The 13635-nt window shown below is 35.0% G+C and overlaps 1 protein-coding gene across 1 annotated transcript in view; it reads left to right on the top strand.

Moving 5' to 3' along the window:
• The window catches only part of OTOG (otogelin), a 107378-nt gene extending 94688 nt beyond the window's left edge, over positions 1 to 12690 (top strand). The window contains exons 47-56 of the mRNA XM_074148509.1: positions 113 to 214; positions 678 to 776; positions 1485 to 1525; positions 2640 to 2715; positions 3590 to 3768; positions 4564 to 4668; positions 5108 to 5227; positions 6527 to 6572; positions 11113 to 11192; positions 12490 to 12690. Coding sequence (XP_074004610.1) covers positions 113 to 214; positions 678 to 776; positions 1485 to 1525; positions 2640 to 2715; positions 3590 to 3768; positions 4564 to 4668; positions 5108 to 5227; positions 6527 to 6572; positions 11113 to 11192; positions 12490 to 12690 — 1049 coding nt within the window. The remainder of the gene's footprint in view (positions 1 to 112; positions 215 to 677; positions 777 to 1484; positions 1526 to 2639; positions 2716 to 3589; positions 3769 to 4563; positions 4669 to 5107; positions 5228 to 6526; positions 6573 to 11112; positions 11193 to 12489) is intronic.
• Positions 12691 to 13635: the final 945 nt, after the last annotated feature.

Below are 13635 nucleotides of genomic sequence, written 5' to 3'. Positions count from 1 at the left end.
CAGAGTACCTCTGTTTTCTTTCATATGCATCTGTGACAAACTTATGGGCATGTTTCTTAGGCAGTAGTAAAATTTTGCCTATGTTTTATATTTAACTAATTGTTTTCTTCAGCATGCGGGGCTTGCTCTGATCACATACCCAAATGTCAAGAAGGAGAAGTTCTTATTGTGGATGATAATACTACAGAGAGGTGTTGCCCTACATACCAGTGTAGTAAGTTTGACTTGATTTTGATATTTTAACTAATAGAGACCATGTCAAATTATGGATGTGGATGTCAATGTGTGGATGTTCAGTGCCAAAAATAGTGAATTAGAGATACAGCTCCACTTGTGATTATAAGCAAGCTATCATCTGTAGTCCTGAACAAGTAATCTTTACTTTTAAACTTTTGTGTGCCTAAAGCATTATCTGAATATGTGTCACGGGGACAAACGAGTGATTTCAGGTCCCAAATTCTGGAGATCTAAAACTGTTTTACAGAGTTGCCTAGAGTATTTATATTCCACACTACTATTAGCTGATAGCTAACAATTAAATTTTGATTATTAGTCTTTTTCAAGTAGGATATTTCCTAAAGGTATTTATTATTAAGAAGTAATTTACTATCTCTTGATTCATATTTCTGTTCATCAAAACATGACAGCTTATTGGACTTACTTTTCTTTAATTTTAGTTTGTGAAACACATCGTTGTCCTGAATTCAAATGTATGCTAGGCATGTCTTTGGTGGAGGTATGGAGCCCAGAGAAGTGCTGCCCCTTTCGGACATGTGGTAAAATGATTGATTTTCATTTTGGTTGCCTTAGACACAGACAAGAGCCTTGGGCTCTTGGGTTTAAGTCTAGTTTCAGCCAGCTATGCCATTGTGATCCGCTTATGAACAAATGATATAGAAAAGTCATCTCATGGTACAGAATTTCTTAATCTGACTGTGCTGTTTTCTCTTGCTTCACAAGGCTGATAACATGCTGTATAATTTGCCTGTCCAAACTGGGTGACTTATCTTGAAAATTTTGTAAGAGTTAGCAAATTATTTATGGCTACAAAAAAAAAAAAAGCTAGGTTCACAAGTCAGGAGTTTGCCAGTTCACAAAGATGGTAGTATATCATACGTTTCTTTGCCTTAAACACAATTCTCCATTGCTTTATATTGATTGTAATGATTGTCATCACTGCAAGGAGGCTAGTGCCTAGATTTATCATCCTTTTCTTAACGTGTTCAGGTGGACTGCAGTTGATACAATGCTGTAAATTGTTGTAATATGTAAAGGTGGTCATAGAAGCTGGTATTAGTTTTCAGGATGGAACAGAAATCAAACATAATTCTGAACTCCCCAGATGGGTATATTTCAAAAAGCAGCAGAACTTCTTCAGTGGTGAATTGTAAATCTAGAATTTCTATTTCTCTCTGATGCTCTGTTTTAAGCAAATGGCATATAACTTTCTAAACTCTTGTTTTTGTTATCATATTTTGTTTTAGAATGTGCATGCGAAACAATCCCCAAACCACAGTGCAAACTGGTATGAAATTCATCTTAAGTATTCTTTTATTAATTTTTTTAATAAATCTGTTCACTGGTATCTCACTAGTAGATTTATCAGTGAAATATGAAATGCCATGTTAGACTTTTTTTTTTTAATTGCTTTATGAGAAGATATATCCATTTTAAGATGACAGTTAAGTTTAAATGTCTTGCAGAATAAAATGTATGTATAGCATTGATATTTCTGGAGGTTTTTTATGACCATATCCTGCCCTGGAGCATTTGTAAACTGGGAACTGCTTTCATGCACCCAAGGATGATATTTTGCTTTTAAAGTGTCAGTACTAAATGTTTTAAAGCATCATTGTTTTGTTAATATTTGTTATAGTGAATATGTTAACATGTATCATGCACTCAGACCACTGACTAAGAAGGACTTTTCAGTTGTATTTCATTGTGATTTGTTTTGCATTACAGAAAAGCTTATTAGCATTGCTGGGTTAGGTTCTCAGTAGTGGGTATGCTTTGATTCTACTCGTCATTATTTTATCCAGAAAACAACATTGTGATGGGCATAATTTATAAAAATTATAATTTCGAGTCCTGAAGGACTTGGAAATAGTACTCATTTTTTATAGAAGACATTCAAAATGCTTTGTAAATGAGGTTGTTGTTAGTACTTCCATAGATGAAGAAACTTAGGCATAAGGAATCAGGACTTGAAGAAAACTGGGAGAAAAATCTTAATATGCATACATCTAAACAATCAAAGGCAAAAGTAAAAGTACATCTGTGTTATTGTAATACTATTTATATCCATTAAGTTCCATGGAAGAATACACTCCACTGTACAAAGGCAAGCCATTGCATTTCATTGTTGGCCTGCCTTATTCTTTTCTGTCCTAAGTGTCTGCCGTATTGACACCAATAGCCATTCCTGTTTTTCAGTTGTAAAAAAAAAATTTCTATTTGGTTATCATTACTAAATTAAATGTCCCTGTGGGTGATGAAAGTGGATTCAGAATAGGTTTCTAGGGGTAAGAGGTACTGCTACTTAAATTCTGAAAGAAAGGTGTTTAAAAGAAAAAGATCATACAGATAAGAAAACAGTGTGGTTTCACTTCTCTTTTTTTCTGCTTTTATACACTTAGGGGCAGAAACTTCAGATAGATGAACAGTTTCAGAACAGTACAGAAAATATCTGTAACTGTGCTAAGTACAAATGTGGTAAGTCAGAAGAGAATTTAATTCAAAGAAATAACCTTTCAAGTGCTAAGGTAAATGAGTGATAAATCAGGTGTTCACTTTGAACATGGTATTGAGTTCTTGAGGTATATTCTTTCTTGAGGAAAGAATTGACTGAATTCACAAATAGTGTGACAAAAATAGGACCCCTCACTAAATACTTGGTTGATTATGGCCTGTCCTTGTATTCTCTTAGTTCCTACAGAAGGAGGTCTGTGCAACAAAATAGCAGACAGTTTTAGGAGAGTTTGGTGCTGACTAAGCAGCCTGGGGTTTTTTGAGCTTGGAGTAAGAAACTGAAATACACACCCAATGTGTGCAGTCCCACTAACCCATTATGAGACTATTCAGGAGTTGGTAGACATGCTGATGTGCTTTATAAGATCAAGGATAACATTTGGCACCATGTGAATTCATCTTGGAGTATGCCCAATAGCCTCTGTGAAAATTCAGAAAAAAGTAGTTCCTACAACAAAGATGTATATTTTGAGCTAAATTATTCTCTGTACCCTCAATTATCAGTGGGGAGAAATAGACGCTTTTCAGGTGCTTTTCTTATCCTGAAGTAGACTTATAAAACAAACCAGTTGAAGAAGCCTGTACTGTCATTTTGGTGGTGCATCTAATAGATTATATATTTATTTAGATTTCACGCATGGTTATATTTGAAATAATTTGATTATTGTAGTGAAGCATTAGACTACTATTAAGAGTTTATATTTGAAAATCTGAGACATAATTCTTAGAGAGATAGTATAGATTTTTCCATTTCTGTTTTACTGTTTGAAACATTTTTTAAACAGAGTTTTGATACCAAGCTGGTTGTCCTGAGCATGCTGTTTATTTTTACTTGTAGTGAGAGACAAAGTTTGCCTGAGTAATGAGAGAGGTGTGCTGCTTCCTGGACAGACAATCGTGGAACACAGTGCAGATGGCATTTGCCGTGTTTCTTACTGTACAAATGTGACTGATCCCTCCACTAAGTATTACCAAATAAAAACATCTTCAATAGACTGTGCCATCAAGTGTAAAGCTGTAAGACATTCAGAATTATGGGCATGTATATTGTGATTGGTGGTCTTAATTACATGTTGTTGGGTTTTGTTGAGTAGATTAGTCATAGGAACAAAATGGAAAGAGTAACTATGAGATCTCCCTCTAATGATGTGTTAGTGCACTTCTGATAGAGGTCTTTATAAAAGTCTCACTCCATTCACTGTTTTCTCCCCTGTGTAAACCTTATACAAACTAATGTATATAGCATACTGTCACCTTGCATCCCTGTATAACTTTAGCTGCTTTATGTACAAACTGGTACAAATTCCTGGAAGAATTTGTCTAATAATTATTGCCTAATAAGAACTGGGAGGAGAATAACTATATATAGAAGAATAATTCTAAATGTGGCAAAACCAGCTTCATAAAATAAGCAAATGATGCCTTGTTTTTTTAGAAAGTGTAATACATTACCATGGCAATATTATATAGATTACTTTTACTAATTATGTGCTTACTTGCTGTCTAATGTGTAAACAGTCAAAATTGCAATGGTTCTTGAAGTAAGCTATCAGACTTGCATTTGAAAATGAGAGAAACACCAGTTAATTCTCCAAGCTGGAACTTCTCCCCATTTACTTTGATTAAGATCAAAAGTATTTTCTAAAAGCTTCATGAATCTATAGTGTGTACAAATGTAAGCTCTGTGGTTTCGAAGGTGACTTAAAAACCATCCCTAAAATCAGATACCTGAAAAAAATCTGCCCATTACAGTAGCAAAATGTCGAGCTGTAAGATGATTCATAGAAGGAATAATCTATTTGATTTTGGCAGAACCAAGTCTATCAGCCTCCAAAAGATTTATCAACTTGCTGTGGTAGCTGTAAAAACTTGTCTTGCCTCCACACTTTTAGCAATGGCACTGTTTCTAATTTTAAGGTAAGTTAATACATGTCTTATTCCCTCAAAATATTTAAAGTAAACAAAAAAAATTATGAGATACTGTACACACATTGTCATATAAAATGTGCAAAGAAGAGCTTTATATGGCTGAATTCTATGAATAGTTTTGCAGGTACACAACAGTAATTTCTTGGACAGTCAGTCATATAGTTGTCTACAAAGATGAAAGGCTTTTGATATATCAGGGAATCATTGTCAACTTGACTATTTTAGAACCTACTTAGCATTATATCTTTAGTGGACTTTTAAGTTCTGTATTTAAACAGAACTTTAACATGTGTCTAAATTATATTTTGCTGTAAGTATTATTTTTGATTCAGACAAGATCACATTCAATGGAATTGTGTTAAAAATAGTTATAATATTGTTTTTGCTGGGTTGTTGAGTAAACATTCTGTTTTACAATTTTTAACAGCCTGGTACTGTTTGGATTTCAAACTGCATCAGATACGAGTGCACTAACACGGCAATAGGACCAGTTCTGGTTTCCTCTTCAGTTGGCTGCCCACCCTTTAATGAAACTGAATGTGTGAAGGTCAGTGTTCAATACATTGTTTGAATTCCAGCTATGATTTATGTTTGCATGAAAAGTTTAACGCTAACAAAAGAGGTTTTTACCTTAAGAAGGGAGAAATTATAAATTCTTGCAATGCCTCCATTTTTGCCCAGACATTTGAAGGTGAAAAGCTCTAACTATACACGTTTAGTGTGCCACCAGACTGCCCAGTTACACAGCTGGAGAGGCCTCTTCTTATTCTCAGAAATATATATTATTTTTTTTTTCATAGAGGCTTGTCAGACTCATCCTCATGCAGCTGTCTGAAATTGGATGCTTTTCTGGGTTGGACTTTTTTACCTGATTTTCTGCATATAGCAATTTGATTCATCACAGTGGTCAAAAACATTGAAGAAAAGGAGAGATTGTCTGAATATCAGGAAAATCTTTTCTACAGTGAGACATAAGGTTTTGTGGACTAGTTTTGCAGAAGCAAAAGCACCATTTGAATTTGCAAAAAGAGATTAGACTAAGTGCCAGGAAATGTATGCAGGGAGCAATCTCACATTGCTCTCTATAATTCTACATTTACATGTGGATGGGAGGATACTTTCCTTAATGAATGATCATACACAAGAAGGGAACAGTCCTAAAGGAACTAGGTTGTTGTAGTTCTCGCTGATAACAATGGATTAGTTCTTCAGAGAGAGTCTCAGTTACGCAGCTGGTGAAAGGCCTTTTGCTGTTCTAGGCAAACTATAAAAGTTAAGGCAGAGATAGATCATCATGGCATGAGATACTGAGGTAGACATCAAAAATTGAACTCTCTTTCAAGGTAATCCTGAGAGAGCTTTTTAAAAAGCTGCTGATATTCTTCCTACAGTAGTCTGGGGAGTGCTTCATGCTACAGCACTGAAGGCAGCCATGACTCTCCAATATGGGGAGTGGTTGGCTTCTCATTTAGATGAGATTTCTTCCTGGTTTAATTTCAGCATCAGTTTTTTGTGACTGTCAGTATGGCCTTTACAAGAAGTGAGGGGTTTACTCCAAGTAACAGATGATGGTGTCAGACAACGCAGTCATTCCCTCTCCAAATGTCACATTTTGATAGCTGGTGATGTATAGTGGTATTCAGTGACAACTGCTTAATATTCGTTTGTGTTAGAACAGTCAAGTTAAATCATTTACAGCAAAACATTCATCCATTGACAGAGTCCTGCATTTGCCTGAATAATGTTGCAAAGTTTTATCTGGAAGATATTTCTAATAGTGCAGATACTTGGGAATGAGTGTTTGAAAAAATCCAAGTTTTTTCCTCTTTATTTCTCTCTTGGTCAGGTTGGAGGCTATGTTGTACCATTCTTAGAAGGATGCTGCAAAACATGTAAGTGATTAATGACGCTTCCTGCCTCGCAAGTCTGTCTGATTTGTTGTTACCTTATTTCTAAGGTTGCTTCTTTCCTGCATGAAAGCTTGATTCACTGATCTCAAAGGCTGTGCTTTTCCCAGTTTCTCATGTGACTACCAGTGAAACTAGCAGAGTTAAATCAGAAGGAAGCATTTTACCGTTGAAGGGTTTACTCCACTTGATAGTGATTGCGACTGGCCAAATCACTAAAATTGCTACTTTGAGTATTTTGTAGTTCTCATGTAAACTTCTCAAAATATTAGTTACTGCATTTAGTGTAATAAAATGTACTGTGTTTTGGAACACTTAACACTTAAAACGTGTTTCATCTACATTCATGTTTTCGTATTTGGTAAAAATGAAGATTGATCTATGCAGTTTGTACGTTAATGCTGTAAATAATTAACTGATTGTAATCGTCTTGTGTTCCATTAAGGGACATAGTTCAGAAGCTTTCAGGCAATATCTTCTTTTAAAAGAACTTACAATTAAAAAATTTCCCCTTACTTGATTACCAAGATATGTTTTGACATCTATGAGAGCTAATAAAGGTTATCTGGAAAAAATAAAATCATTTTCTAGAGAATAGCTTCCAAATATGCTAATTCTTAACATAAATCAAGAGCTAAGTACATTTTTCTTAACACACTGGTACATAGCTGAAACATTTTGGCTGATGTTGTGATGAATTTAGCCTGAGGCAGACAACTAACCTGAAGAATCTAAGCTCCTCAGATACTTGACGTTGACAATGTTATAAACAATTAAAAAAGAGATTTTTCTAGTAGGCATTATCAGATTATCTTTAGAAAGGTGCAAAAATCTCACTTCATTTGCATAAGTGGCTGGAATAGTGACCTAAAAGCTAAAGATAGTAGGAGATAAAGTATGGGAGAGAGCTGGAGAAAAGTGCAGGAATTTCCTGCTGGGTGGGATGGGACTTGAACAATCATGACTACCAGATATGGTACCACATGCACAGCTACTGCAGTAGGATATATGTTGCTAGTCAGGAGGTAACTTTTGGTGTTTTTCATTATGTATTACATTTTGTAGTACAAAGATTACTGAAACTGGAATATTTATCTGCTTTTTTTTCCTGCTCCTGATCACTGTAAGGGAATGGCAGTATCTCTTCATGTTTTCCCACTGTGATGGACCCATGTTTGTCCTAGTTCTGTAGCCAATTCTCCATGGGCTCTCTGAGATTAGTTTTTTATTATCTGACATTACCCTTCAATGCCTTAGCACCCATATAAGCCAGCTTCTGAACAATTTATTAAATCTATTAAGCTACTTTTCAGCTAAGCAAGGCAGAAGATCTTGTTTAGAGGAAGATCATAACCACAATCTTAAATAATTAAGAAGTTATTAATCTGGGGCATGCATTACAAAGTAAAAATTAAACCCTTGAAAAATCCAGTGACTTCTGAGATGCATTTACAAATAGATTTAAACAGTTTTGATTTCACACCTGTTTATAAACAACATATTACTATTATAAATCATGTAGTTCATTCTGACTCGGAGCAAATCTGGCATGCGAGCAGTTAGTCAATTGTAATTGTGTGAGATGTTTTATGAGAAGGGTTATCAGGTTGTTGTTTTCTTTTGAAGTACATTAGAAACCGTTGTGATTTTTGCTTTCAGTTTTAAGTGGTATTTGAAAATTAAGTCTCAGGAGTTCCATCAAAACCCAGAGAGTTCTTACAAGCACTGCTCAGAGAAAATTATACTATGTCTTTCTTGTAGCCCCAAAGGACAACTTAAATTCAGGGTTTTAGATTGTCTTAGTTATACCAATGTAGATAAGATTCTTTCTAGTTTTGGTACTGGGCTTAATTACCTGAACATGGTCCTGAGCTGCTGGCATAGTGATCCCTGCTTGAGCAGGGAGGTAGGACCAGATGACCTCGAGAGGTCCCTTCCAACCTCAGCCATTCTGTGACCCTGTAACATACAGACATTTTAAGGTTGAATTCTTTTCTCAAATATGCCAAAAACTAATAATTCCAGAATGTTTCATATGATAGAGAATCCTCTGTAACATGTACTCTGTTCAATATGTAATATTCTTACCAGGTTCTTCAGTGTCAATGCTCCTCCCATTCCCTGTTAGCCCAGTCACTCCTACAGCCTATGCTAGCTGTAACACAGGTACATTTTCCTGGAAATAAGTAGGACCAACCCAAACAGCATCATTGTTGATTTCCAACAATGTACTCCCTGATAGGAGCATCAGGCCTCACGTTATCCAATTATGCCAAAAGCTGCAGTGTAGTATAACTGCTCATGGTTCAGAGTGGCTCACATCTTGATTTTGTTTTGTTTTTCATTTTGCACTGTGTGGGCGGTGCATTGTTGTTAGCCAACAATGTACTGTTGGTAGTAAGCACTTGCATAGCCTTTAGCTTGCTGCATGTGTAAAAATTGCTGTGTTTAAAAATGTTAGCTAATTTTGTTCTGTTTACAGTGCTGTAGAACATAGAGACTAATGGCTTTGCTTGTTAAAGCTTATTATGTAAGCAACATTTTTGCAGATGATGTATCATATAGTTTTGCTTCCAGTGGCATATACAGTAGAAGCAGGTCATTTCTTTCCCATACATAACTAGGACAGTATACTGAAAACAGCAAGGCTGTGTTTACTTCATGAAAACTGGAGATTATATTTGTTCTTTTAAATACGGCATACTAATTTTTTGAATTGTGACATGGTCTGAATGCAAATATTTTGTCATTTATTTTGTGAAAACATCTCTCTACGTTTCTGTAAGAGAAATTATGTTCACTGTAATTTTTTATATCACTGATACAACCTTCACTGAATTACACTCATGGCTCTAGAAGTACTACACTGAAATCTACATTACTCTTTCATATTGACATCACTTTAAATGACAACAGTGTTATGAGTCAACCCAAAAACCAAGCAAGAATGTGAAAAAGAATCTCATTATAATACAACATGTTTAAGATGATCATGTGTTTTGTAAGGCTGTTAATGGAAAAGTGTATTATGTTATGGAGCTTATTAAAAGTCACTGGACACTGAAGTACATGCATGGAAATACATTATATCTCTGAGATATGTACTTCCACCATAGCCTGGATGAAGTCATAGCCACAGCTGCACTGAATTCTCCATCCTACACACGATGTAAAAGAAAAAAGGACACGAATAGGAGTATGAGAAACCTGAAATAATGGTGAGTTTATTTTCAAAACCAATTTCTTCATATCTCAATCTACTCTTTCTCTAAGCAAGTATAATTCAATGATAGTCAAGCAGTAGCCAGCTATTTCTGATTGTAGATTTTTACTTGCTTCCAAGAAGAATCATTGCCGTTTTCTCTTTCATATTCTAGAAACCAGGCTTATATTGAAAAAAAAAAAAAGAGCCCCAAAAAACTAGCACAAAAAATGCTTCTTTTTGAGAAGCAGTATTTCCTGCTTTGACAGTGATTAAAGCAGGGAACTGGACATTGCACATCAAGATGTAATAAACATCTGTCACAGTTGAGGATTGGATATTGGTCAAACCAATGAGTCTTTCATTGCCCTTGCTCTTCTATAACTAATAGTGTTCACCTTTTGTCAGCATGATTTAATTTCTTGGCTGAAAGAAAATGCAGCTCTGTAAGTGAAGAGTCATGTGAGTCTGCATCATGGGGTGCAAAATCTGCTGTGAAACTGGAAGCTGTTATAATGGAATGGACTATTCATTTCTTTTACAGATCTGCAATGTGATGTGGTTTCTTCAGCACAGAGAAGATCATCGTAAGAAGATACTGTGCTTTCTGGTCTCTAACTACTGAACTTTATACTGAAATTCTTCATTTTCCTTCAAATTTTCAGGATTCCCTTTTAAATTAACTCCACATTTAATTTCATGATTTCTTTTTATCTTTATTTCATCTATATATTTTGTACATACTTCCGTGAGAAAAATTGTAGAAATAATGCTAATGAAAAAGTAAATAAAAAATTTAACTTGTTCACTGGTGTTCTTTTTCTTATTAAATAAAAACATACAGAAATGTAAAGGCCCCTGAAGCCCTATTCTTCATTAGATTCTGCTGTTAAGTGTTTATCTTAAACTTTGTTTCTACCACTGGAATGCAATTGCTGCTATTAAAGTTTGTTACAGTTATTTAATAGAAAATGCATTTTATTCACTATTAACAAGCCTTCCCACAAGAGTAGTTGATTAATTTTACAAAATTTTTTCAAAGACAGTGGACTTACTCTTAAAAGGCTTCTGAGTGAAGAATGGACCTTTTATAATTGTTTTTGAAGCTATAAGGAGATGGATATTTTAATGCATGAAATAGAATAGTTTTAAAAGCAGTACAATGTATAGCTAATGTCACTTTGAAGTTTTGTATGTGCAGTGATGTATTGGTTATTTTCTTCTTTGTGTCTCTTGACCCCATAAAAAGCTCAGGAATGTTCTTGTCTCTGAAATGTTTAGAATTTTGAGCTGATATTTTTTCTATCAATGCCCATTTTGCAGGTAAGGAAGATGGAAAATTCTGTAAAAAGGTGACTGTTAGGATGACTATCCGCAAGAATGACTGCAGGAGTAACACACCAGTAAGTAAAAACTATCAGGATTTCTTATAACAGATGGGAAAAAAATACAAGAAATAAAAAGAATGAAGAAAGGGAACACAAATTCCACAAGGCTGTTGTCTACATCTGTCTCTGTGAGACAGAGGTTTCAGTGTTCCAAAACTGTTTTAATGTTTCCCAACATTCTCAGCAACCGTCTTCTCAAATAATAAGAAAAAGGGGAATGTGACGACTGCTTTTGTATGCATTTAGGCGCATGTTGATTTAGTGCAAATCCAGGGTCTCAGGTCACCCTATAATGCAATTATTATATGCAAATTAACTTTGATATATCTGAATCTCGCCAGTGATATATTACAGTTAAAATGGCTGCAGATGTGTTTGATTTTTCCATCTGTCAAGGGAAAGTATTTATATGCCAACTTCATGAAGAAAGGAATCTCGGGTCCTGAAGGTTTTTTTTTTTAGACAGCAGCATGAGCATACTGTGAAACGTGTAGGAAGAATGAGGCACTATCTGTGTGTCTACCAAAGGATTTACTGTAGGGAGGACACCAACAGTGTCCTGCTGGGCAATGTGAGCAGCAGCAAGGGTGCAGACAGACGTCTCATGTGAGATGTGTAAGAGTGCCTGGAAAAGCTGTAATAAAAGAGTACAGGGAAACAGCTGTAACCTCTAAAATGACTCAGAGTACGTTTTGCAGGGCAAGCTGTTGTGCAGCCAGGAGGTTTAGTCTCAGTGTCTCATTGAACAGAAACACAAATCCCAACTATTAAAAAAACTTGAAAAAATTGTCAGTATATATGACTGTTTCTGTTACAGTCCATATTACAGTTTTCGTATTATACATCATAGTTCCCCCTGGCTTTCCAACAGATCGGTCTTTTATATTCCGCCTTACTGATACCAGTACAGCACACTGCTTCAGTGTATCACTGAAATTAATACTGTAAGGAGTTGTGGACAGAACATTTGGTGCTATGTTCAAACCAAGGTTGTTATGAATACTTTAAAATTCAAAACTGAAATTGTTTCTTTGTGCCCATTCATAGCTAAAATCTGCTGTTACCAAAATTGACAGGAAAGCTATCATTAATCTCAGTAAGATAAAAATTGACATCTGTCTGGGCAATGTACTTCAGAATTTATTACTCAGACATAGTGGGATTTCATAAGTGACTAGAGGAAATAGCTCCAAATTTTTCATTGCTTTGCCATTGGATCTGGGTGCCTAATGTCTTTGGACTTTCTTGAGAACTCCTAATTTTATTTCCAAGTTGCTTCAATTTGCTGATTATTCTTCATGTTTGTTACCAGGTGAACATTGTTTCGTGTGATGGAAAGTGCCCATCTGCAAGCATTTACAACTACAACATCAACACATATGCAAGATTCTGCAAATGCTGTAGGGAGCTGGGACTACAGAGACGAACCGTGCAACTGTATTGCACCAGTAATTCAACCTGGGTCAGCTATTCAATCCAAGAGCCTACAGATTGTTCTTGCCAATGGTCTTAAAAAAACAAACAAACAAAAAAACAAAACAACAAACAACACATAAAAGGAAAGAAAACAGCAAGCCCAGTTTTTCCCAGCATAAGACAATTTGAATAGTTTATCTATTTAAAAATACAATACCCATTCCATTGAATTTTACCAGTTTCATGCCAAAAGAGTAAAAATATTTTTGGACTCTTCTAAATTTCTGAAGAATGACTTTGCATCATTTTTATTGTGATGTGTCTTCATGTTCATTCACAGGGATTGTTTTAAGAGTTCTTGTGATATGTGCCAACTTAAAATGTAAAGCGTTTTACATTAGAGACACCTCAAGAGAGAGAACACCATCTGTTTTGTTCTGGAAGGCTGGCCCACTCTCTGTCAGGCATCCATTCCTGTTTTAAATCATTGATGGGCTTACCTGGCAGCAGTTCGCTATTTTGAATGCATTGCAATTGTGTCAATACTTTCAGTGCCTATTAAGAAAAAATGTTTGGATAACATGAGAATAATTTTCAGTTTAAATCATATTCCTCTTGCAAAGTAGAGCATGTATGAGAAATTCAATTGAAGATTTTTTTTTTCTGTCAGGGAAACACTGTCAATACTGATAACTATATGTAATATTCCCTGGTTAATAATTTTAGTTTTTCTAGGATATTTTATATTGTAGTGAAAGGCATTATGGCAAACATGTAACATATGGAACAGACTGTTTGTAGGCTATCTAGATTAGTCAGTAGTGGTTACTTTATCTTTCTGCTAAACAATATGATATAAACTGAAAATATACAGATTTAACAAATGAAAACTATTTTACAGTCCTTTATATAGATATACCTTAAACGAAAACATTCAGCTTATGAAATGCACCATACTTTTTCTTTAGGAAAATGAACTTAGTTTAACATTAATTTTAAAGATGAGGAAATTCATTAGAAAAAAGAAAATTAGGATTCAGTA

Source organism: Numenius arquata, chromosome 6 (genome assembly GCF_964106895.1).
Source record: "Numenius arquata chromosome 6, bNumArq3.hap1.1, whole genome shotgun sequence".
Lineage (NCBI taxonomy): Eukaryota > Metazoa > Chordata > Aves > Charadriiformes > Scolopacidae > Numenius > Numenius arquata.
This window is presented reverse-complemented; position numbering and strand designations above follow the sequence as displayed.